This window comes from Gallinula chloropus, assembly GCF_964237585.1.
Source record: "Gallinula chloropus genome assembly, chromosome: 2".
NCBI classification, from domain to species: Eukaryota; Metazoa; Chordata; class Aves; order Gruiformes; family Rallidae; genus Gallinula; species Gallinula chloropus.
The window spans coordinates 20,154,599-20,182,057 of record NC_140086.1 but is presented as its reverse complement, the minus strand read 5'-3'; the positions used below and the strand labels follow the sequence as shown (position 1 = coordinate 20,182,057).

The following is a 27,459-nucleotide window of genomic DNA, read 5'->3' as shown; positions in this document are numbered from 1 at the left end:
AACCTGACCTAGTGAAGATGTCCCTGCTTACTTCAGGGGAGGTTGGACTAGATGACCTTTAAAGATCCCTTACAACCTAATGCATTCTATGATTCTATTCTACGACCTGTCCTGCTACCTTCTGTCTTTCAAGATAAGGAAATTAATGTAGACATATATTCCATCTTCATTTCTCTTTCTTCTTGTCCAAATTAAGCATTCAGAAAAAAGTATTATGATTTTTACTAGAAATAATACAGTAATATTAGTGTATCAGATAACTTGAAGATCTGTGGTCTGCCGGAAGATTAAAGTAGAGATTTTTTTTTCCTTTACAACACTCAATAAGAAATATAGAGCACCTGTAATTTCCTCCAGGGTGCAAACAAAAGAGAAGCAATTTACTGAGTTGAACATGGGAAAAATGCAAAAATCAGAGATAAAAAGAGAATATTGGTAATAAATATATGGGAAAACTTCTAGATAGCTGTATCAGCCCATAGCAGGTTTCTGCCTGCTAATTTCCCCAGTGCTTGTAACACAATCACTTTTTAAAAAATTGTTCCTTTATTACAAGATAAAGAGGAGAAAATTCCTTATCAGGAAAACACCAGCAAGGCTAAGAGTGGTCTGAATGATCCTAGTTGCCTTCTTCTAAGTCTAACCTCTCAGTATGAGTCACGTTACACCCAAGCCACAGGGTAACATACATAACATGGACAGATACACAAATGTGACATTCCCATCTGGTAATAACAGTTAAATCAATTAGTACTGACAATAAGAAAATACCACTGAGTAACATATTTGAAATCAACTAGAGCATCCTCTTATGTTGCTGGCTTCAGTAGGAAAGAAGTGAAATCATCTTTCACTTGCATTCCAGTTTCTGTCTCTACAACTCTGCAAATACTGGGAAAAGGACAAAGAATTCTTCTTCAGCTACATTTGTACCACAGCCATATGGCCAGATGGGTAACATATCAATCCTTGATAAACACAGAACTGATCTACTTAGTAGGAAAAAATTATTTTTACTCCAAATCTTCTGCAAATGAGTAAAAATCTGTAATGTGGATCACAAATAGTAACTGTAAAATGTACAGAAGTAGAAAGCATGTGTCAAAAGCACTTTATTTGACCCTGTTCTACCAAAAATATCCTTACTTCCTGGGCTCAATTTAATCCATCACAATCTACAACCATTTTAGCTGAATGATCCAATACTTACACATTTGTGTGAGTTTACAGACTGCGAATATTAGAAAAAAAAGAGATTTAACAGCCTCTGAAACAACATTTACAGGGATTATGGTTCCTCAGTCCCCCAGTAGTGCTAAACTTACTTTTTTTCCTCTTATTTCTTCAGTTTAAAAGTTAAATTACAACATTTCTAACATTAGGAAAAGACTGTATTTTTAAAACCACAGAATCTCCCCCTTAACAGCCAAGACCTGCTCAATTTCAGCTTCCCTGTAAGCAGCACCTCTGCCTCCTGCTACTTCACAGTGAGTACATCAGCAAAGAAACATTTCAAGTGTCTGAGGGCCAACCTGCTAACTGAATTAAATATGATAAAGGAATGGTATCTTAGACCAGCTGTGCATGTAATTGTAATTAAAACCTAGTACGAAGCAGGAGTTTCAAATGGGGCAATCTCCATGGCTTCCTCACCTACAGAGATAACCAGGCCTGGGGAAGACATATCCCAGGCACTCAAAACACCACACAGTCCCTCACAGGAGTTGCTTAGGAGAAAGGAGTTTATACTCCAGACAGAGTTTTCCGATTGCACAGAAGCAGTATTCAGCGTCAGTTTTCAGTTTTTATCTCTGAAAACACAGGCAGAGAATTCTGAAAAATAGGAGGACGGATTCACTGAAGCCCACAGTTATGAAAGAGAACTACAGACCTTTCATACTGAAATTCTATTAGCAGCAACAACTTTCCTGTTAAGTAGTGAAAAAAATGCAGAGATTTAGTCAAAGACCTTGATACAGACTAGGCAATAAATCTCCTAACTCCTAGGAAAGCACACCACTGAGCCTTTAAAAAGATAAAAGTTGAGAGGTAAATCTTTAATCAGAATTGTTGGCCAAGGAAGTTGGAAACAACCTAAGAGAATCTGCTACAAAAAGTTATGAATGTTTAAGAGCTCCAAAATTACCACAGTTACATGAGCGTGGGTGGTACCATCAAACCAAGAAAGACATATTCAATAATCCCTGAAAACAAAGCAAACTTAGTTATGTACCAATTTTAGGATTATTTTAGTTTTAGCTTATTCATCAGGTTATGGCTTTTCTCAGCAATCTGCAACCCTTTATTCCTTTTTATTTGTCTGATGTCAGGGTGGCAGTGTGCAGCAGGAGGGTGGACTAGAGATCTCCTGAAGTCCCATCAAGTCTGAATCTTTCTTTAGCCCTATAATTCCAAAAGGAACATCATCTTTATCACCTGTTGATCACCCACTTCTACAAATTCTGAGAACTCTGTAAGCGTTCAGTCCACACAAGTAAAAGGTTAATCATTTCAATTTAAAAGTTAACAAAATCTCCTCTCCCAAGTTTTAAACTCCATTTACTTTTTCAAATCAGCATCACTACTTAAATCTTAGAACTCCATGATAAAGCAATTTGATTATTTCTTTTATCTACTTGTAGTAATTGCCACAAGCCGGCTCACACTGAAAAGCTTGGTATCTGTCACTATTCTGTTTGGAACACATCTATTATAGTCTGACCCTGATCTACAATATTTGGAACAAGAAATAAATTCCCATTGACAGTTCAGGCTAACAATGCTATATGTAACTGACTTCATTTAATTTAAATGCCCATCAGACCAGCATTGGATGTGTCGCCTGCAGGGAGGTTTGGAATCATCATCTTTCCTGCCATGATCAGAGCAATTAGTTATTCCACCATCAGTGTCATTTTCATGCTGAAGCTCAAACTGCAGCCTGTTATGGTTTTTCTACAAGGCACCTCTTGAAAAAGCCTCAGTATCACACTGGGAAAAGCACAGTTCCAGTCTACCAAGAGACTGATCGCTCCCATGCTGAGCCTTTCCCTGGGGTCTTGCTGCACTAATCAGGACTGCCATAGTACTGCTGTCTTTCAGCCTTGGCTGGCAGAGCAGAGATGGGATTTCACCTTCAGCTGGGATGAAACGGGTTTTTTCAAGTTAGAAATAGGATTTCAGCTAAGGAAAGATTTCTGTGGCATGGACAACACTTACCTCCTGGACAATGCCTCATGGCCATTTTACACCGTCTGGATTCTGCAATGGTTGGGCATGGTATCGTGTCTTTCGCTGGCTTCTTCACAATTTGTCTTGTTCTTGTTTCCAGGCCCCACTTAAATCCACATGTTTTGTTATTTCTGCTGCAAGTTCCCCACTCACTCCACTGACCCACTTCACAGCCTTCTGACAGAGCAAAAGAAAACACAAGTGACAAATTCTGTTTGTTTTTTCCTTTGTTTTCATTTTTTCAAATTAGAATACACTATTAGAAGGCACCACTTGAAAGTTTTACTCTTAACAGGAAAAAAACTTAGAAACAAAATTAAAATCTCTTACAGAACCTGAAAAAATCTTTTTAGCCATCATTAACCTGAGCATAAAATCATCAGACTATCAACCTGGATGTATAGACATCATGACAGTTCACAACATTCGAAGCCCCTCCTAAAATCATGGGAATTATTTTTTTTTCTCTCTTTTTATAAATAATTCTTATTAGATTGTCACCTGGATTTGAACATCTCATTTCCAGGTCCTCTCCTTCACAAAATGCAAGGAATACTTTTGAAAGAAGAGTCTGTTCTGACTCAATTCCCAGACTTGAAGGTACAACACAAAATTGTGAGACTCAAGAAATATCATGTGAACTGTGAACGCTGGCTCGGAGTTACAAAGTAAATTTCTCCTAAACCCAGTTATGTGGTGGTTTCTATTTGTTTCTAGCTAATGGAAAAGAGAGGAGCTTCAAGGAAACTAAAAATTAACTTGAAGCCCAGGTGCTACAAGAATTCCATCTGCCCTGCCCCTGCTTTCCAGCCTCAGTAAAAGACAAAACGAGCAGGTAGTTTTATGAGGAAAGGAGCCTGCAGATGGCCCTGACTTAAAGTTCTAATTCCAAAAACTGGTTTTCCTGAAATCTTACAAATTCTGAGTTATAAATCCTCATACAAGGTGATTTACCACTAAGAGGCCAGAACTGTCTGATGCAGAACAGATCAACATTCCCAATAATGCAATATTTCAAAGTTTAGAAAAAATTATTATTTGTGGTAAAGAGATCTGGGCACAATCCTTTAGTGAGTATTTCTTGACAGAAAATACTAAGCATCAGCTTTAAAACAGTGTAATAAGTAGAGTAATAATTGTTTGAACCTAGCCTCCTCCACGCTTCCCACCATCAGGCAAAAGAGCTGCTTTGGCAGCACTGCTGTGCTAGAAGACTCACCCACACATTCCATAAGCTCTTCTAAGGCTGCAAATCCAGGGGGGCATCCTCGGAAGCAGCGGCCTCTGTGTGAGTAGAAGCCAGTTTTGCATTTGGTACAAAAGTCTCTGCTAAAGCAGGAGTCGCAGTTGTCTATCCTGCATCCTGAATCAAAAGGATCAGAAGGAGCAATGAGAGTTAGGGTGAGACTAAATGTTGAAGCTCTTAAAAAGCAATAAAAGAGCAAAATTAGAAGTGTATTAGAATGTAGAATACTGAAATCTATCTGCTCTATAAGAGAAATTACAGTCAACTGTAATTAATTACCACTTTTTTTTTACATCTTTTTAATCCTTTTCTTTAAATCAAAACTATAGATAAAACCTCTAATTAAGTGATATTTGAATTCCTTGCATCTTTTGGAGAAAGAAGATTCACTGTAAATTATTCTCAAGTTTAATTAATTTTAAGGAAAATAAGATGTGACCGATTATTTTGGAAAGTATGCATGTATTCAGTTGATTATTTGTCATTGCAAGTGGGATACATTTTTTTCCCATTAGTTGACCCTGTAAATAGCTGAATGAATGCTTTTATGAGTTATGTCTGATTTCCATATCTACGCATATGCATGTTCATCTATCACATATGGAAAACCCCACAACGTTCTGGATATAGCTCCTCTCCATTATTAATAAAGTCAAACCATAAAAATTAGCCATCACTAAATGACTAAAAGACATAAAACCATAAAGTTATATTCAAAAGCAAAAAAAAACCTATTATCATTATCTTTTGAAATATTGGATTTATCTGAAAATTTAAAAGAAATATAGGTTACAGACTCAGAAGCAGACTGTTTGGAAACATCCTATTCCATACTAGAGCACTGAAAATGAACTGGATATCAGAAATTATATGCACACCTGAAAAGCTGAAATACTTACATGGGGGCTTATCAAAGTCAGCCATACATGCCTATAAAAAATGCCAGGGAAAAATGTTCCAAAGATTAAAAAAATGTGTGAAGGCCATTTTATTGGAACAATAATGAACTCTTTAAAATAAATTTAAATAATTTAATACATCAGATAAAATACTTAATATAGAAAAACTACATTAACTGTATCCTATCTTCAGCTATCTGAAGTCACAGCAGGAAGTCTTGGTTATTCATTCCATGCAATGGTATGCTAATCTTCTTCATTAGTTATGTCATTCATTTAGTCTTCATTCTTTTCAAAAGAAAAAAATCACAAACCATAAGGACTTCTGAAACAGATATTGATATATATATCCCCTAACAATACTTCCTTTAGCCAATCTTTATAAAACAGATTTGAATATTTATTTTTGAATTTCAATAGGCCAGAATACCATAACACTTAAACTGAGTGATGGTGGGAAATTATTCTCTGTTAGTAGTTTGGAAAATATGAGGCTCTTTAACTCAGATTTATTCTGGCATTGGACAATAAATTGGGCAGATTGCATGAAAAGAAAAAAAAAATTCAGTTGCTGGTACACCTTTCTTTGGTTAGAAGGAATGTGGACATCAGTTTGAGGTCTGGCACTACCAAAGGGAAGTTCAGCAGGCTCTGTTTAGATACAACTGTACATAACCTGCATGTTACTAACTCTAGTGTCCAGCATCAGACAATGGGGCTTTTAGAACTTGTGTTCACAGAAGCAGCATGAGTTGGGCTTCTTATCCACAGTTAAGTTTATAGGAAATTCCCAAGAATGATAATTTTTTACCAGTCTCCGAAGACAAGGAGATAAATGCCCATACAACAACCCTGAAAAATCCCTTCCCCAGATTAATGTGTCTACAAGGTAAAACAGTAAGGCGAGGTGCTCTGGAAACACACTGCAAAAGTTAATTGCAAATCTGGTTTGTTACACTCGAGATGTACTGCAAGTATTTAGCTAATTGAAATGTTTGACTCACACATCCAGTGTGTTTAAGTATTCAGAAAAAAACATTCAGAGAAAAGGCTGAATGAAGTAGGGCTGTCCAGCCTTGAGAAAAGAAGACTGAGAGGGGATATGATCAATGTTTATAAATATCTGAAGTGTGAGATGCAGGGGGAATCAGCCAGCCTCTTTTCAGTGGTCTGTGGAGACAGGACAAGGGGCAATGGCTGCAAGCTGGAGCACAGGAAGTTCCGCACCAACACGCGGAAGAACTTTTTCACAGTGAGGGTGACAGAGCCCTGGGACAGGCTGCCCAGGGGAGTTGTGGAGTTTCTTTCTCTGGAGATATTCAAGACCCATCTGGACGCCTACTTGTGTGATCTGTCCTAGGTAAGCTGCTTTGGCAGGGACGTTGGACCTGATGATCTCTTGAGGTCCCTTCCAACCCTTACAATTCTGTGATTCTGTAATTTGCCTCTTGTGCACACTGATACAAGACAGTATGAAAAGACATCAAGGTTTTTTCAAATCATTTGGCCCAATGACAAGGCACAGAACAGAATATTAAAAGAAAAATTATTATCATGTGATTTTCCTTGTGACACAAGTATATTTTTGAAGTAATTTTTGAACTATTGCTTTTAAAACAAGGTGGGGAGTGGCATGTTTAAAGTTTATTCCATTTGAAGTTCTTGGGGTGGAAGAGAGATTAAATGGAAAACTTTTTGTACACAAGCAGGACAGGTGACCCAAACTGGCCAAAGCGATATTCCATACCATACGACATCACATTCTGTATACAACTGGGGGGTGGGTTGAGAGGCAGGACAGCTTGGGTTTTTGTGGACCATTGATTTTGAGTAGTGAAAAATTGTGCTGTTCATCACTTGTTTTGCATATTCTTTTATCGCTATTATTATAGTTGTTGTTATCATCTTCCTTTTTTGACCTATTAAATTGCCCTTATATCAGCCCACAAGATTTTTTTCCAGTTCCATTTTCAATTCTCTCTCTCATACCACTGGGAGAGGGGTAAGTGAGCAAACAGCTCTGTGGTGGTTTTAGCTGCTGGCTGGGTTAAATCACAATAATTGGATAATAATGAATAATCTAGTATGAAACCTGCAGAAGAGCTGTTTGACATAATATACAATAATCAAGAAAACCAGCATTTGAAAAAAAAATTGGGTTTGACTTTACACAAAATAATATAATAAGAAAAAAAGGAAATGTGGTTTAAAGATAATGACTTCAATTGCATTCTTCTGATTACCACAGTCTTCAACCCTTCAAAAATTCTGATCTCAGCATCTTATGCCTACCTCTGGAAAATACAAGCAGAATCTCTCCTACTTTTCAAAATCACTTTCTAAATCTTTTTAGATTTTCTTTTAATTAACTAGCTCGCTTACTGATATAATAAAACAGAACAAGAGAGGTTGTTTTTTTTTTTTTTTTAATCTGGAGAAGGTTCTTGTCAAAAGTAATTTTATTACTTCAATTTACCATCTATAGATCCAATTGCTTTTCTCACCAGTTCAGTGATTTCATTTTCTGTATAATTTCAGTAATTAAACTATGCTGCATTTTTTATTCCATCTAAAAGATTACTTAAAAGTTTGCAGTACCAAAAAACCCCAAAGGAAATGAGATCAAAACACTTGAGCATAGCAAAGATTTTAGACCCAAGGAGTACTTTAGAGGAGAGAGATAGATATAACCCACAGTATTCTTCAGAAATAGCTTGATTTCTTTTCTCTAAAAATAAACAGAAAATGGTGCCCACTGGAGGTTTCCAGATAAACAATAACTGCCTGGGAGATTTTAGAAGGTGTAACGAGAGGTAGGCTAGAACTGGAAGCTTTGGAGGCACAGAGAAAGGTAAGATTGATGTTGATGGAAGAAAGAGTCAATAAATTCAGTTGTGTAGAACCACCTCAAGGAGCAACCACATACCTTTGGCAGGCCTACCATACTTGCAGGGCAACAATGACAAGATTGGAAACTTAATCTTCAGAACCTGAGAGTGAAGAAGTGCTTCATTGCTGCTGTTCCCATTTAACTAGCAACAAGCGGTTTGTAGGTTAGGGGAAGAGACACTTGGGACTCCCTATATCTTCCTTCCCTTGTATTCAATTTACTGTATATCATCAAGGGTCTGCTTCCTACAAGAGCTCTATTCCAGTTCAGCATCACCTCTGCTATCTCACTGGCTTTACCAGCCTCTACACAGCCAAGACCTCTCAGACACACTGTAACACACTTGGGAAAGCCAGAAAGTCATATATTTCCTTCCATCCTTCCACATGAAAGGTATGAAACACCCTTGAATGCTATCCCCATATGTAGACTGAACTTCTTCCTCTGGTACCATCCTCACATAACTGCACTACAAAAAGCAGGCAGGGAGGTCCAGAGAAATCTGCTGGCATGTCAGATTGATACAGCCTATTTCTAAACAGATTACATTTTTTTAAATATTACACCATACTTCCCACCAGAGTTGTATGTAAATGCCAGAACAACATTCTGACCCCACTGAAGTCCGTGGGTTCTAATTGCTTCAGCAAGGGCAGATTTAAACTAATAATTTTCTTAGCCCATCAGACAGACCAGACCTCACTGCAATTATTCTAATGGACATAATATTAAAACCCCTGAAGAGATATAATATTCCATAATGAATACATGTTTATAGAAGGAAAAATGAGAACTGAAGAAGAGCAGTAGTCCAAAAGTTAGAAAAGGTAACTCTCTACAAGTCTTATTTTCAATCTCAAACTGCCACAGGAGTGGTTATAAACACACAGCTCCATGACTTCTTCTCTCAGGAGAGAGGGTGGTCAAGAAGTTACTACTTTGGTGAAGCAGAGTTGGGCTGAAATTTGACAGGAGCTCCCTGCTCAAGTATCTTCAGTGTTTAGACAAAACTAAGCAAATAACTTCTTTCTTCAACAGAGCTCTGAAATGTTGATTTACGGGAAAAGACGTATGCTCTCTTCAATGGAAAACCAACTGAGTCTCTTGTTTTAAGTTGACAAGAGAATAAGAATTTGAGTGACTGACATTTCAGTGCAGCACAAGGTTAGATTACAGGATGCAGAAGTGAAAACAGTTACAGGATATGCTTAAGAAAAAAATGTAACTCCATGAGCTAATCCTGTGCTGCTCCTCAGTCAAGGGCCACGAAACCTACAGAACCAAAGGACCAGATTCTTTGGTTCTGCAGAGGAGAAAAAGAGATCATAATATTCCCATCAAAAAGGCAATTGTCAAAAAAGAGTCTGAAAGCAGAATTTTAAACCATCTTTCACTTTTCTTACTGAAACAGAGTGGCAAGGGCTTAGAAGACAAAGTCCCCCTTTCCTGTATTTTCAGTGAGCACTAGCACACCAGGGCACTTGAGAAATAATTTCCTTCTGAAGTGCTTTTGTACATACACCAGATTTATATATTTTTTTGAAGTAACAGCTATGAACCATGTGTCTGTCAAGGTCAGGGCAACCAATCATTCCTGTAAAAAATGCATTTAGCTAGCCATCAATAAAATATTTGTATTTAGCCTTCATAATCTCATTTATATCACCCAAATGTTTCACTGCCATTTATTTAAATAGCATTGAAAAACCCAAATCTGATTGGTGTATATATATATATGTATGTATGTATATACAACTACATAAGAAGTGCATTAATGAACTCCAGAAGGAGAAAGCCCAGATTACAAATAATGCCCAAATTAGAAATACATTTTAAATAGATGAACCATAGTGATATTAAAAGATTTGCCTGTCCTGGCAGTATTAAGCCACTCCTACTCATTCTTTTGAAATAAGCATTAAAGAATTGACAGACATTTTAGAAAAGAAAATGTAGGAGTTCAAATTACAAATTCAGACACTGAATTAAATTTACACCCAAGTGCATATGCTTGTTATTGTAAAAAAAGACTGTGGTCCTATAAATAGCTTAAATCTGCACTACAACTACAGGGAGCACAACATTACCAAAACAAGAACTATTTTTCCATAGTGAAACATCACTAGTTTATAAGGCAGAATAAGATGAATTGTAAGGAAATATAATTCATTTGAAGCTCAAAATAAAGCATAATATGTTCCATATTGAGATGCATGTTCTTCATATTTTAACATACCTTAACAAGAAAGTTTACTGTATTAGCTTCTCACATTAACTGCTATATGATGACTTTTAAGGTCAAAAGATGTTTATCAACTTTTAAAAGTGGTTACTCTTAAATACGAATATTTGTAAAGTATTTCTACTGCTAGGCATATACTTGAAAGATTTACATGAGCCTTATTTTGCATTTCTGAAAGATTCCTATTCTGCAGCATATCCATTGCCACATCATTCCTTTCTAAACATGATCAATACGACTGAATATTCATCCATAACTCCCTCACAACCAAAATACATTGTAGTACCTAAGGCAGAAAAGAAAGATGGTCAAGTCCTAGTAATGATAACAACGAGTCACAGCAAGTTTGCTCTGCATGAAACACAGACACCAATGAAGAGAATGTGAGTATGGGAAAGGAACAGAGAACACAAGATCATCTGCAGGAGTGGAAACCAGCATGTAGGAAAGAGAACTGTAACAAACACCTTTGAGATGGAGAGATAACGATCATATTTTGCAAACAGAAGCTGCAGGCTAAAGCTAAGGAAATATGGAATTCCTAAGTTGAACAGCTTGGTAGTCTTTGCACTGAAATTGGGTTCTTGCTTCAAGTATCCCCTTGTGTTCGATAATGTAATAAATGATGATCCACTAGAGTCAGGGTTTTCATTTTGAAGGTCAAAATCATTTTTTCCATTAAGACATCATCCCAGAGGAGTCTTTGGGCCTGTAACTTGTGAGATCAGGTCCAAAGTAAATACTTTGCTCTTTCACACTGAACTCTGACTCACAGCTCCCTACCCATCTTACCTTAGATCTCTCTGCCCCTTCCAACCCAGAACCTCCTAACCTCAGCTATTCCCAGACTGTCCTCATGCCCATCACATTCACTCATTCCAACTCCCATTCCCAGCCCTCTGCTGCTCAGTAAAATAGCACTGGTGCTACAGGCTCAACTTCACTGTCATCCTGATGTGTTTGTTGCCACTCCACACCAGTCTGCCACTGACCCCACACCACCTTCTGTGCTAATCCTCTCCTGCATTTCCTGAGCTGGGAGAAACTTCAAAAATCCAGACAGACTGCATGTTTCATAACTCACCTTGAAGACACAAGGGGATATGAGGGACAAAGACTGTGCTAGTGCTAACAGGGAGCAGAGACAAGTTGCTGAAGACAACTATGACGCAAGTAGTTCTTGTAGCATCTGGACAACCAGTTCAGGAAATACATTGAGGAAGCAGCAAGGAGAGGAGGAAAATCATAAGCAAAAGACCTTTAGCCTGCAAGGTAATAACTTAGGTAGTTGCAGGTTTGATATTATCATTATTGTACAGATAAAGATTTTTAAGCTACAACTTCAGCAGGGGCTGAACATGAGTGGTAGAGTGATACATACAACTACTGGAGCATAACAGTTCATGACGTTTTCCAAAGATCTACCATTTCATGGAGATCCATGCTTGGAATACAACATGCTAATTGCAAAATTCTACAGTGAGAATATTTCCAGTACATTTCCAGTATGTTCAAATCTTGACTCATTATTACTTGAGATCTTTTAAACAAATGCCAAACCACAGTGTTTCCAATTAGTACTTTACAAATATACGATTACGCTATTAAATCTAAATTGACTACAGATTTAATAAATCTTAATTCAAAGCATTATGATGATTTTTGTTGCCAGATGGATGGAACAAAACTCTTCTGTCAAAGTAAGGCAAAAAAAGAAAAAAAATTTTAAAAAAATCATTACCTTTCTCAATGCAGTGAATTAACTACATGTCTAATATATGCTTATTTTGTTTAAAAACTTCTCTTTATCCTGTTTTTATGGAAGGCACATGGAAAGGGAAATTACAATTTTAGCAATGTTGGGCCATCCTGTGAGAAGGAAGCTGAACCTAAACAAACAGCACAACCAAGGAAAGCTGAAGAGAGCTGTAATTTCTAAACTCAGTGCTTCCTCACCCTAAAATTGTAGAGGCTTCTATGGATACAGATTGAGTTGAAAGGTTCAAGATAGGCTTCAGCCACTACTCAGACCAATGTTAAACCAACCACCCAGGTGACATATTTCATTTTATTCTTTAATCAAGGTTTGTTTGTGTTTTTTCTCATGAGTTTATTTCTTTTTAAAACAGCTCAGTTCAAAGTCATTAATTATTAAAATTTCTTGAAAAACTAACAAAGTGTAGCTCTTCCACACAAGTTATTCAACACTTTCCAATTTCATGTCCAAATATACTGCATTCTCATACTGCCATGTTCAAGATGAAAATTATCTTCAGCGGGAAACTCTACATCAAATTCTATAGACAAGCAGTCTCAAAATTACATAATTCACTGTTGCTAGAAAAACAGTCTAGAACCACCTAGCAAATTCAAGACATACATTAGTCTTGAAATTCAAAATTTCCATCATTTTAGAGCTGCTGCACTTGGCTGTGGTATTTATTGTGTTACATTTGGCACTAACCATGTTTGGCTTTTAAAATTATGTCAACATTTTCCATAAAAATATGTTCTATAGTTTCTTAAAAAAAAAAAAAGGTGAGTGTTCCAGTAATAAAATGTTAAATAACTCTTGTGCCTATAAAGACATTAATAGGGTAGAAATCATTTCAACTTATGTAATTCAAACCCTGTAACTCCCAGAAGGATTTTAACATAGGCAGAATTTTTTATTATTTTTAGCTAAGATAATACTATCTCAGCAATGGAGTCTGTAACTAAGTGTACCCAGAAGTATCTACTGTCAAGTAGGAGAGAACCTATTTTATTTTTTAAGAGTGTTTATTTTAGCTGAACTTCAATCCACATAATGTCCGTGTGTCCACAATGCAATGTATGTGCCATGAAAGATCACCAAACCAATTAAAAAAAAAGAAGATGTGATTTATAAATACAGCACTTGGCAGTTATACTAAAATAAAAATAGACAATACAAAAAACACTGGAGGGGAACCAGGACTGGTCGATAAATGTAACTGCATCATTATACTCCCAGTGGGAGACTGTCAAAGGCAAGAGGGTGAGTTAAATGTTCATCACTCAACACATGCCAATAAGGGTTAGACACAACCTGCATTTATGTTTCAAAAAATATTCCTGTATTTCAGGGGGAAAAAGCACCATTTTCTTTAAGTGGTAAAAAAGTTATATTGAATTCACCACCTACCTTCTGCAAATAACTTCTTCTTTTTAAGAAAGCAAAGAAAGACTGCCAGTATGGACTACTTTTCCCATTTCATAAGCACAGTACAGACTAATATAGACAAATTCATCTATTTCCCAAAGTTGTAAACATATTCAAGAACATTTTTACACGGGTGAGTTTTTTACAGACCGGTTTTGAAAGGTTTAAAGTGGGCGAGTTGCTGAATTCACAAACTCGTTATGAAAATTAAGGCCAAGATCCCAAATTATTTTACAGAAGGGACACATAAACCATATATTGGTCTCATTTAATTTTTCATCAAAGCCTAGCCACCTGGTATAGATTAGGCAGCACTTGGCAATATTCCACAGCAATTGGGAACATAGCACGAAGAACACCATATCCACAGAGCCTGTGCAGGGAAAGAGAAGAAAGGGGCAGGATGTCATTGCACAGGCTGCAAGGGGTCCAAGCATGGCCATGGCTGCTCCTCATCCAGCCCAGATTGCCACTCAGTGACCTCACGTGGGTCTCAAGATTATATGTGATGTGAAAGACAGCACCCACTTTCTCACAACACGTGAGAAACACCCATAAATACAAATTAGAGGTAATAGCAATGATTAATAATCCATATGGGTAATAGTCTGCATATAAGCATATGGAAAAATCAATACAACTGCCAGACAGCAATGAAATAATGTGCAGAGATACCAGAGCACTCGTTGATTTTAACAGTCGTGCTTCTAGGCACAGACACACAAACAGGGAATCTTGTTGCACATTAGCAGGCTGTAAATTTCCAAATAAAACGCAGTACTAAAAGTGAAAGGTTGGGCTTTTCCAGGTTTTAATAGTACATCTGTTTTATTAAAACAGCAACACTTACATATTAAAGCATGTCTGATGTGAGGTGTCTGGTCACCTGATATTTTTGTGAGAACAAAAGGCCCACCCATATTTCAGGGCACATACTGACCAGTACCTCCATGAGGCACTGTTAAATTCATGTTTAATCTTTTTTATTTTCATATAGTGGGTATTTGTTTGTTAAAACTGGGAATATCTGTTTAAATCATCATTCTTTCCTGTATTTCCCTTCTAACTACATCAATAACAAGCAAAAAGATGATAACAATAAACACTAGGCTTGCATCCACTATTTAATCTGCTGAATATTACATATCTTGGAATAAGATGGGCCTTTCTTTAGCAAGGAAGTTTTATGATGATCTTGAGACATCTGTGAAAATATCACCATGTTCCACAACACATCATCATAAAAGCTAGGCGAGAACTATGGCCCTCCTACAAAAGTGAAGGCAAGTGTTCAAAAACAAACTCACTTGAACATCTGTTCATATCTGGTGTTCGGAGGCCATAGTACCCTGATGGGCAGGAATGCAAGCATTCACCATATTGTCTCATTCCTTCTCTTCGTAGGAAGAAGAATAACTTGTGTTGGCATCTGATGCATCCATTGTCCTTTGAACAAGATAAACAGCCTTTGCAAATTGGATTTGGTCCATAGCTAGCTGCAAAATAAGAAGAAAAATTGTGGTTTAAGATCATTCAGAAATTACTTTGGATGGAGGTATTCTTCTTTCTAAAGCATTACTTATCTATAACATGATGACAAGTAGTTTTGAATGGAAGGTTCTGAAAGTGCATTTTTTTCATGCACCGTCATTAGGAAGTGAATAAAAAGAAATGCAATCTCTATATTTTTAATTGCATGTAGGATATATTTAAAATAAAGGTACAGGCAAGCAGAGACCAAGGTATATAAAGATCAACAGCATAATTTAAGTAAAACCCAAGTGCTGAATTCTAGTTTGAACCTGAGGACATTAGCACACAACAGCAACAACTTAGAACATCAGCACCCTGATATATGCACCTGGAATTATATGTCCATGGAAATCCAGCAACCACACTAATGCAATTTCCTACTTGTAAAGAGAGCAATGTTAACAGTAGAGAACTCTCTGCACAACAGGTACAGCACTAGCAACACATGCTGCCCCATAGCTCTAGAACAGCCGTCTTCTTGCAGTCTTTTCTTGGTCTTTCTAACAACAATGGTGTTTTTAACCTCTAAGAGCCTTTTTCACAAGTTCTTACCCAAAATGGTCTGAAAATGATATGCAGAACCATTACCAAAGTGGGACATTTAGTACAGTTTACCATTTTAGCTCACCAGCTGCTGTGCCTTCGTTTCTATTCTCTGGTGTGTTTTGGTGTATTTTTCTTTTCTTTTTTTTCTTTAAAATTGCTTGGCTGATAACTGCAACACTTTGCTCTTATGAGCTTTTATTATCCTGCCTTTCTGTAGAGTCCCAGAACACTCCCCTGCTCCCCATGGGCTGTCAATTCATTCTCAGGCGCTGAGTCAGCACAGCAGGTTAGCAGAGGGAGGATGGCTCAAGACATTCCTGAAACCAGCATAACTTAACAGGTCTGTTTTAAATATTAAATTGGCTACAGGACTTCACAAAAATCTGCCAGTTCAAACCTGGTTTGCTGGAAACAAAAGTAAAATATTTTGTAGCAGAAGAAAAGTATCTGTGGGGTCTCGAGAGCTTTATAATAGAGGCCATCTCAAGAACAGCTGGCCAACAAGGCAAGGACTATGTTTAAGTGCTATATTTTAAAATATTTAAAAGTATTCACACCCTAATGTAGTACTCTGGTACTTTTATCTTGTATGGATGGATAATTGAGGTTGTTCAATGGATGACTTCATCAGCCAAGGCTGTAAAAGTAAAAAAAAGAAAAGCTCACCAGCCTCTGGAACCAGTAGCAGATAAGCTTTACTCTCACCTTCACACATCTGCACACCACATTCTCATTCCCCCTCTGCTCTGGTCCCCCCCACATGCCTCACCAACTTCAGTACAACAACATTCAACTTTAGTCTTGTACAAAGTAATCATAGTGGGTGGCAGGCAGGATGAGAAGCCAAGAGATCCGTTTTGAAACAGCTCAGCCAGAAGGACACTTTGTGAGTGTTGGAGTCATCTAGCACCAAGGCTCACCTGGTGAAATCCTCTTGATAGGAACAGCATTTACCCTCTACAGTATATGTATGATTCTTTGCTCTCTGCTAACACTTTTGTAATGACATACCCTGCCTGACCAACTGCCTTATATTTCTAAACCAGTTCCCATCTCCTGTTGCCCACAAGACCTCATATATTAGTTTTCCTACAGTTCATCTTGCAACTATTCTCATTCACAATTCACATCTTCAAAGACGTACAAGAAGAGAAACAATCAGGAGAGCAGCTAGGCCCAAATGCATCCCTCATCTCACTGTCAGCAGGGATTGCCTGTCTGTAACCACATCAAATAATATGTGACCATGTACTCCAAAGTGATTGTTGCTTTACACATGGTAAGCAATCCCATAGACTTCTGAGTCTCCTTTTAGTCTTCTGGCACCTCACTCTCAGTAAATCTGTATTCCCAGCTTCCTCAAGGTTCCTGGGAGAAGCCTGTACTAGAACAAAAGAATTAAAAGGACAAAACAAAATTAAAGATGCGAGATGCCTGAATTCTGCTGAAATCAGGATCTCATACACAACACGTATGTGAGTCAGGGCCAGGCCAGTTGCTGAACAGCATGGATATAGTCCAAGGCTACTATTTGCAATAGTGTGGCTCAGAGAGCTGGGATTTGGCTGTGGAGCAGAAAAATTCTAGTGTCTTATGTCTATATTCCCTCATTGACTCCCATTAAAATTCAGGCTTCCTGGTAACAAAACGGTTCTTAGTTTGACTCTACTGTCCAGCTTTACCCATGACTGCCCACAAGTTGCTCTCCTCAAGTACCTCCTTTTTCTATTTTTGGGAAGTCTTCGTTGCTGAATTTGTCTGCTGACTTCTATGGGCTTCAGCCATAGCCCTGTCCTGACAAATTCTCACATGCAAAGTCGTTAACAGCATAAAGCAATCCTCCAATATCCTGTGCTATCCTTTGTTTAGGAGATAGATAGTACATCTTTCACAGCTTAATGTCAACAAAAGATACATGAAAGGGTTCAGTAATAGAGTAATTTTACACGATGCATATATTTATGGCAAAATTTTAACTTCTATGTAGGTTCCCCAAACCACGACATTTAGACTCTCTTTCTTTATATCCTGAACAACCTTAACAAATGATTTTTAGTTTCTATGCCTGCATTTTTCCCGTCTTATAGCAATGCTGTGAGATTCAGTTCATCAACACTTGTCAACTGCTCTGAAGTCCTCAGATATGAGGAATTATAGACGTGACACATGTATAGTTACTTAAATGAATGATTAAACTCACATGTTGAATTTAGTTAACAGAATGCAAGAGAGTTGCATAGTTAATGATCACATAGTGATGATTTTCCCTGTTGGTCTCCTAGTTCCAAAGTTAAATGCAAGATATTTTTCTTTTATTTATTTACCATACTAAGAAAAAAAAATCACTGAAGAAATAGACAATAGTAAGGGAAGATAACAATGATGTGTATGCTGTAATACAGACAGCAAACATTACGAAAGAATCTGAAAACTTCCCACTGTGCTGCTCAGGTACAAAACTGAACAATTTTCAGGTATTTGGCTTACAGTAAGTTATTGTGAAGTGTATATCACAGAAGTGTTGCTCTTCTGCATTGTTTTTGCTTATATTCTTTTCAGAGCTTCATGGGAAGCATACTGACTCCTGAGACCTTTTTCAGTTCCACTTGTCTCAAAGCAGGGAAGATCATGACATGCTCTTCTACTAAATTACTTAGACCCTGAACATACACTTTAACAAATCAAATACCACAGCACTGTTTCTGTGTCACATAGCTACACCATCTTGAAGATACCAACTATCTTTCTCTTCTTGCCCCGATGTACACAGTCTATAATAAAATCCTACCAACCCCTCACACCGCCCCAAATTCTTGCCTTCCATCTTGGTTTCTTAACAAAGCAAATACAATGTACTCATATCACATACACCTCTTTCTTGTAACTGTCATTTGAAAAAGGAAATGAGTGCCTCTGTTCGGCAGAAACATCTATACACTTCCTTTTGAAGTTCTTCATAACATATTCTTTTTCCTTCTATAGTAGACTGCAAGAAACAATTACAGCCTTTCAAAACATAGTCAATCACATTCCAAATTACCAGCTGCATCATAGACAATGTAAAACATTGTGCTACTCATCTCTATTTTAACCGTGCTTGGAACACCCTCCTCAGCCCTGTGTGCCAGGCAGGCAGGTTTCCTCCAGCCACATCCCTCATGGAAATTCACTCCTTCCACAAGGCCCACAAACGTTAACCAGTGTCAGAGCGCTGCTGTCGTCACATCATAAAACCGAAAACGCACACATGCTCTAAGTTAGCACCATCCTCGGGGTCTCAAATCACATGATTGCCATGGCTGTCTGTTAAGATTGTAAGGTCCTTGCAGCAGGACTAATGCTTTGTACAGCCACATAAGTATGTATGCGGTGTGAACACCGCACATAAAAACACACATGCACACACCTTTATATGGATAACACATTTTCTATTACTTCTCCTTGCTGTATTTGAAAAAAAAAAAGCATTTATAGACTTGATTCCCTATGTTGCTTTTTCATTTTAAGACTGGGTTTAAATTTGCCAAGTTTGAAAAGGTTACTTGAGAACACAGACTAGTACCCAAACACTGAATGAAACGCTTCTGAAATCTAAGGGTGTTCAAAGTTTCATGGTTTGGATCCATATCAAGTAAACTCAAATGTCAGCTAATTACTTTAACTCTTGTCTGGATCAAATGTATTTAAGCCATATTGCTGAAGCGGTTTTAGAGTGAATTGTTATGACTATTTGAAATCACAAGAGAATCAACAATACCAAATGAGTCTAGCCTGCTCCCCACAAGAATACAAGTTGCTCTGTAAGCAAGAGAACTAAGAGCATTTGATTTCCTCTGATCTTATTGTCTTGCAGCCTATACCACAACTGCTACTAATTTGTGTCTTTCTTGTATACCCACTTGTTAGGTGTCACAAATCTCTTTTGAACCTGGTGCTTCAGCTCACCATGAGAACCTGGTATTTTTACACTTCTATATCAACCAGGCTGAAATGGACAAATGAATACAAAACCAATCGCAGAAAGAGGAGGGCTTAGAAGAGAAATAAGCAGTATAAAAGCACTGTACCTAAACATAATTCATTTTAGAGGGCCAGGCTAACATGCTTATTATGTTCTGAATATCACTGACTGCCTTGTCAGTGCTTCACTATTTGGCTGTCTTTGGCCATTTGGACTCTGAAAACAGAAACTGGGCTCACTGGTACAAAGGCCAGCTAAAAGCCACTCTGGCCCTAACAGGGTTTGCAGCCACATAAATGTTGGTAATTGGATTCTAGTTCAGATAGAGCAGAAATCCAAGAGGACTCAGAAGAGAGAAGCAACTCCAAGACCACTACAAGCCACACTTACTGCAGGAAGAGTAGATTTCATAAGTCAGAATTCAATTAATGCTATAAAGATACCAGACTAAAATACACTTAGGCTAGGCATGTGTCTTCAGGGTACAAATGTATGGAACAAAGAATGCAGCCTTACAGATAACACCAATACTACATAGCATACCAATGTACTAACATTATAAGACTGCAAAGTCATTGGAGTTAAGAATGATCTGATGGGCTATGAACAGAAGGTGGCCAAGAAAAATACCTATTTTTCATTAGAGCCGTGTAAAAGCAAAAGTAAGTGTTGGACAGAAAACCTGATTAAGGAAAAAAAAATCAAGCAAACAAACAAAAAATTGACTAGCTTGTCTCTAGTAATTGTCTTCAAAAGAATTAAGAGATTCAAGGTTAAAGGATATTTTTATGACCAATTAGCCCAACGCCCTATACAAAGAAGCCACAAAACTTGTGCTTTACTAAAACATATAATTTAAGAAACCATTTAATCTTGATTTTTAAATTGTCAGCGGCAAGGAAACCACCACAACCTTTGTTAAGATATCATAGGGGCAAATCACTCTCACTGTTGAAAATCTGCAGTGGAATTTTGAACTTCAAATAGCAACCACTGGAGCTTTTTATATCTTGGCCTGCCAGATTGCTAACAGTTTTTCAATGTTTTTATCCCCAGTGCAGACACTCTGATCAGGTCAAGTCTTAGCCTCCTCATGGGCAAGATAAACAGAGTAAGATTCCAGAATGTCTCACCGCAAGGCAAAGTATCCAGTCCTTTGATCAATCCCTTACCATTTTATCAACAGGCTTATAGATACTGAAAAAAATCCTCAGTAATCAAAATCAGTGTCAAATATAGAAGTGATAAAACTTCTTTACTTTTTCTGCATATTATTCTCCCAAAAGATTTGCATGTTTTATAAGTTTTTTGACCACAAAGACCGCATTTCCCAAGTACCAGGCTGCTCTGGGTAGGAATAAGCTTTTTTTCAGAGAGAAACAAGAGATTACTCAGTGCTGTTTTTCTCAGGATGACGGGCCTTAACCACTAAGGTTCTCTGAAGCTGTCCACAACTGAGAAATCCCACATGTTCCCAGCTCTTCCTCTGAGGATAGACTAACTGTGGGGTGGCATTTTTCTTCAGTGAGTTTGGTATAAATCTCACCAAAATTATGCTTATAAGTGAACATTTTTACCTGCTTATTATGAAAACTACTTCCTAAGGAACAGGGTTCCTAAGCAGGGGGGTTAGACTCAATGATCTCTTGAGGTCCCTTCCAACCGCTACAATTCTGTGATTCTGTGAAACCCTTTCTTCACTTCCTTTGGAGGTCTTAATTGTATTTTGAATGTCATAATTTTATGCTTGAAATACTCTCTTTGTCAGCTCATTTCATTCTTTTATTATTGATATAATGTTCTAGTCTAGGCCTCAGAAGTTTTGTCTTCATTCCATATATTTCAAAAGACAGTGGACTTCTATTCCATTTTCAATTCAGAGCATTTTACATGGTTCCCCTGCTGAGTACTTTCAGAATTTCTCTACCGTTTTCCCCACCATGATGGTAGGGAGAATAACTTTGAAGATCAGTTAGATATTATTCTCCTTCAGCACCCTGGCAAGTCTCAAGAAATCACCTACCTGTTGAGGTATTTTGCAATATTTAGTGACTATAGACATTATCAGCATTGCAAACTGACTACCAAATTCAGAAGCCTTCTTCACCAATAAAATGACACAGATGTTAGTTTCAGAATGCGTTGGTTGCTCAGACATTTTGAGAACACTACTTATTTTCCCGCTGGCATGACCTGACAGTCACAGAGATATCTCAACCACCTTTCTTCATATGACCATCTGCAGCTTTTGGAGGCATCTCTTATTGTTTTCTTTCTGGATACTTGCTATCAACTGTAAACATTTAACTCCCCTTTGACCTTTTTCTTCTGCCTGTTGTTCACAGCCTACCAGTCCTCACTTGCCCTCAATTCTACTGAATGCTGATTTGTCTTATGTGAACTCCACTTCACAATTTGCAGTACTTCCTCAGTATGGTTGCTAAGGCCTCTTCTGTTTTCCCAGTATTTCCCAGTGACAGTACTTGTCTTCCAGTCCAGAAATCCAGCACTGTCAAGAATTTACATCCTTTCTGGTTATCGGATGGGAAAAAAATATGGAATATCCCCTGCAGGTCACAAACATCACTCCACCACCTTCCATGTTAGAACTCAAGTACAGAAATAGACACAGAGAGCAGTGTGCCGTTCCCTGTTCCAATGTCCTAGGAAATATTATCTGTTTGCTGTTCACAGATTCACCAGTTTAATCCTAGATCTTTCTACTGTCACTGACAGAGTAGTTCAACAGTCATATGTGAAAGACTGGGGATAGAACGTCCAAGCATCACCGACAAAAAGTGCATGCAGAGACAAAAATAAAGGTAAAGTAAAATAACTAATATACTAAAGAAAAATCATCTTCCTTTGTGACCATGCGTACAGGCCAGTTACATAGCCTGTTCAGGAAAAAAGACCCACAACAAAAAAACAAATAAACAAACCACACCCCCCCAAAAAAACCAAACAAAAACAACAGCAACAACAAAACCCCCAAAAAACCCCACCAACCAAACAGCAATTAAGCCTTATCAAGCAACCAGTTCACAAATATCACTCACAGGTCCTCTGTCTTGAAGCCTAGCCCCCACCAAACATTCGGTTTTAATGTATAGTCCAATCCATTTCAGCTATAGCAAGAAATTGCTCTACACCAACAAATGTACCATTTCTTTTAATCCATTCAAGTTGTTGATTTATAAAGGTGCTGCTTCAGTGGATATCAGGCAGAGCAGAGTCCCTCCAAGATGACCTTTGTTTCATCTGCTGATGAGTTGCTAGAATGATGCTTTTTTAGGAACCCTGTAGCCTAGCTGTATCAAACTATGGTGAATACATGCCCATCACTGTACTGTTTGCACAGCTGTGGGCAGTTTTGCCTACTCCAAATCTCCAAATTCTTTATCTTATATGGCTTCTTCAGTCTCTGTGAAAATGTCTATTATATAAGCTTTAAAGAAACTTCCATCGGGTAGCTCTATGATTTAAGATACTTAATAAGCCCCAGATAATTTGATTAAATGCTGGTAGCTTCATGTTTATTAAACTCAGGAAACTCCAACCATAAAACCCAAGAGGACTGTTAACATGCAATACTTTTGAAGGATAACTTTTCTTTCAATTTCTCTTATTTAATGTAAAATTTAATCAATTTCAGCTTTTTACAGGTCTATAGAGTAAAACGTAGAAGTCCCCTAAAGGTACTACTTGAAAATAATCATATCTGAGAATCTGGGTTGTTCCCCAAATCCCAGCAGTTCAGACATGGAGGCAAAGCACCACAAGTCGTTACCTTTGGCAACAGTGCAGATTAATTAAATCTGATGAGAACTGCTCTGACTTGGCTGGTCCTGTGCAGAGCCAGTAGCTGGACTCAATGATCTTTTTGGGTCCCTTTCAACTCAGTGTATTCTATGATTCTATGAACTGCATAAATCAATTGTTGTGACCAGAGACCAGCCCCCCAGTCTGCTCTGCCCCTTGGATGTATGCCAATGTCCATGTCTCTCTGGCATGCCCTTCATGCAGCAAGTGGCTGGGCTCTTTTGCCTTATTGGCACAGCCAGTCGGTTTCAGCAAAGGGATGTCTACAGCTCCTTCCCACCAGGTCACCACTGCTCTATCACAGCTCCCTGCAAACAACGCAGCACAAAAGTGTGTGAGTACTGAGCAGCTGAGCTTCTCAGCATGGGGAGCTCTGCACCTGCACAGAGCTGACCTTAAACCACCTACAGCAGGGATCGGGAGTGCACAGAACTAATCACTGTGTCCTCCCAAACAGGCTTTTGAAAATCACATTCCTCAGGTAAGGTTTTATCCTTTTCACTCGTCTCCTCCATCACACCTGTGTCTGAGAAGCAGGAGGTCCTTCTTGGCTTTGTATGTAGGAAGAGAGAAGGTGGCAAGAAGTACGTGACAAACCCACATTCACCAGCTTATTTCAAGTCAGAAGTTATTTGTCTTCCATTGAAAATAAGTTGCATTGTTATCACGACCCAGAAAGTGCAGGCTGTCACAGCCTATTTCTTAATTACAAAATTGCCCAGGAATGCACTTTCCCTATGCACACTACCTGATGGCACATTCAACAGCAAACTTCATCCAGCACATTGCTGCTGCAAATCAACATCTGGGAAACAAATCCTATTGGAACAAAGTCTCAGGCATTTAAACAAATTCATTTTTTTCCCAAGCCTTTTAATATCTAGAATATTTCAGCTAGCTGCTGTGAATAAGATTCATCTCTACCATGCAGGTGAATAAACAGAGATTTAATTTTTCCCCTTTGATGGCGTGTTTACTTTGTCTTCTATTGTAAGTTATAACTTTTCCGAGCACTGAAAACTGCAGGGATCCAATGATGAGGCGTTCCAACACAAACACAGTTCCAAACCCAGATCCACCCAAGCCACTGAAGACAAAACATTATTGGAAGCACTAAAGCTAAAAAGGTGAAGATCCAGAACACTCTGCTTAAGACGAAGCACAAGAGATATAAGCACAAGACATACAAGACGACTTTATGTATGATGCATGATATTTCACTTTGCCTCTTCATACTTCTCCTCAACAATTCCTAAAAAGGTAGAAAAGATTGAGCAACAGAAAAAAAAGTAGTTAGAGGAGGAGCTCAAGTCTTTCTTTTCACTTTCTGGAAGATTGTATTCAACATACTTTAGAAGTGATAGATATCAAATCTGGACTCTGAGGCTATATAATCCATGCAGCAATTCCAACAGAAATAAACAGAGACAAGGACTATGTAGTTCTTTTCATTGTTATATTAGGCACCGCTAAACAAATGACTACATGTTTAACTATTGTTTACTATCACATTTTATTGCACAACAAAAACTGGCATGTAAAGAAAATGCCAAACAAATAAATATTTGACTGTGATTGTAAATCTGTAACAGTGAAGAACATGCTTTATTTCTCCAGTTTATAAAGCAGTGAACACACTGATTAGTGTTTCATAAATACCAAACTTCTGAAATGTCAAACAGCATTTAAATGGAGTTTCATGGGGTTTTAATTATTTTTTTTAAATAGATATTATTAAACTGAAGGGTAGAGAAATCAGTACCCTCTAAAAATGAAGAGATGTAAGGTTTAGTTAGTTGGGAACAGTCTGGAAGATTTAATGGCCTCACACATACGGAGCTGCATAGGAAACTTTAAAAGGCGTGTAAAGTTATATCACAGTATCATAACTGCTGCAGAAGAAAAGTGACATAGCTCCCTACATTCAGCAAAAGTTATTTCAGAGCAAAGTTTCAGTGGGGGTCTCTACAAGCAGATTTGCCAGATTTCCAAGCTTGATAGGGGCAACCTGGGTTTCAGGTTTTGCATTAGGTTGAGAACAAAGTTTAGACCACATAGAAGTAAAATTTCTCCCCACACTATGGCAGAGAATGAGCCTGCTAGTCTCCAGGTAGATATGACAAGTCTGTAAGGAAACTCTCTTGGGTACTGTGTAGACACAGCACTGCATTTCCTCAACTATATCAGCTGACAAAGTAGTTAATGGTGACGTTTGCACTAGAAAACACACGTACAAGGTGTCAGGTGGAGTACTTGGACTGAATCCATTTCAACTCTACTGAAGCACTTCCTTCTTGCTTGAAGGAAGCAGCTGGAGCTACACAATGTGCAATATACTTCTCATGGAGGAGGGACAGGTAGGTGACAAAGCACACGGGGATATGGAAAGTTTTCTGAATGTCCAGATATCTTCCATTTCACAGAAGACCCCGTGGAGGGAGGCAGAAGTATCAATGACATGGAAAGAAAGCATTTTGAAAATGTGCTGTAATTGAACATAAGGATACCTAAAAGATATGTTCAGAGCTAGAAGTACCCTTTCCCACACAAACCAAGACATTCTAAGAGAAAAAAAGCTCACCAGGGGAACAGACCTATACATAGCAATGCAGATCAGATCAAAATGGTGAAATAGTGAAATTCAGGACAATACAAGACAATATCCACTATTGGCCAAAACCCCTAGAAAGTTGCCACTAGAGGTATCTTTATTTTGAAAAGAGCAGAGCTGTTCCAGAAGGCCAGGTAGCCCCCACAAGCACAAGCCACCCTGCCTTACTCTGAGACCAGAACAGAGGTTTCATTAGCATGCTCCTAAAATGAGAATTTGGATATGGATACTCACTGTGTATTAACCAAGACTGAGCAAAAAGGGTCATACATTCAAACGCTGAAAATCCTACTAACAGTCCCTTGTTTCAGGAGGTAAGACTCTGAGAAGCACCATGGGCAATCCATTACCCTTTAGTGTCGCACACACACACAGGACACCAACCCCATGGCTTGTACAGCTCACTCAAAAGATTAAAACATTAATATTGGTGGACTCACAGTCCTCCCAAGAGACCAGAATAAATTCCTTCTTAACCATCAGAAAAGAAAAATGGCATCCCAGGAAACACTGGCATTGGAGAAATGTGATATGTTGATATGAATATTTAAAGAAGTTTATGTGGGGTTTCTTTAATAAGGTGGGGTCTTTTGTGTTTATTAAGAGCATGCTACTACATTAGGATGGGATGATTCAAAATTACATTAACTTTTAAGACAAAAAAAAGTAACTGCTGATCAAAAGTTAGCAGTTGACAATGTACCAGTGAGTTTTGGACTGGTTACATCTCCACTGTACAAACAGTACATAGCATAAGCCAGAAATGTGAGTATTTGAGGCTTTGCAAGGGCCGAATTTGCTTAAATTACTTGTCAGCGTAATTGACTGGAAATAAAAATTAGACAAATTGGTAACTGTTTAAGGATATTCTACTGGATAAATAGCAAGGCATAGTACCACAACTACAACAAGAAAAAAAAAAAGCTAACAGCAAGACATAAAGAGCAAATAATATATATTAAAAAATGGAGATAACTGACAAATAACCTAAAAGGAGTCAAAAAAAAAAAAAAGAACCAAAAAAACCAACCCCACCCCTCTAAGCCCTCAAATCCCAAAATTCAACAGTGAATAGAGACCAGAATAGCAAACCGTATTTTTAACACTTTAAATAACAGACAGAGCAAATGCAAAAGAGCCTAACAGTTACATCTTGTGTTTGGAACAAAGCAGGATGTATCCACCCAATGTTATAACACATCTGTAATTAAAATTTTGCAATCCATATGAAAAGGAAGCTATGCAAGAGCACTTGTCAAAGAGAAAAATCCTTTAACAACTATCACTGCCAGTC

General features: G+C 37.9%; 1 protein-coding gene across 2 annotated transcripts in view; it reads right to left on the bottom strand.

Annotated features, from left to right (window-relative positions):
• The window catches only part of RSPO2 (R-spondin 2), a gene marked incomplete at both ends in the record, with an annotated part of 112,772 nt that overhangs the window by 38,383 nt on the left and 46,930 nt on the right, over positions 1 to 27,459 (bottom strand). The window contains 3 exons of one of the 2 annotated variants that reach the window (XM_084280452.1): positions 3,220 to 3,408; positions 4,451 to 4,594; positions 15,000 to 15,184. In XM_084280452.1, the coding sequence (XP_084136578.1) occupies positions 3,220 to 3,408; positions 4,451 to 4,594; positions 15,000 to 15,184 (518 nt within the window). The remainder of the gene's footprint in view (positions 1 to 3,219; positions 3,409 to 4,450; positions 4,595 to 14,999; positions 15,185 to 27,459) is intronic. The other variant, XM_084280453.1, reaches the window with a different exon arrangement.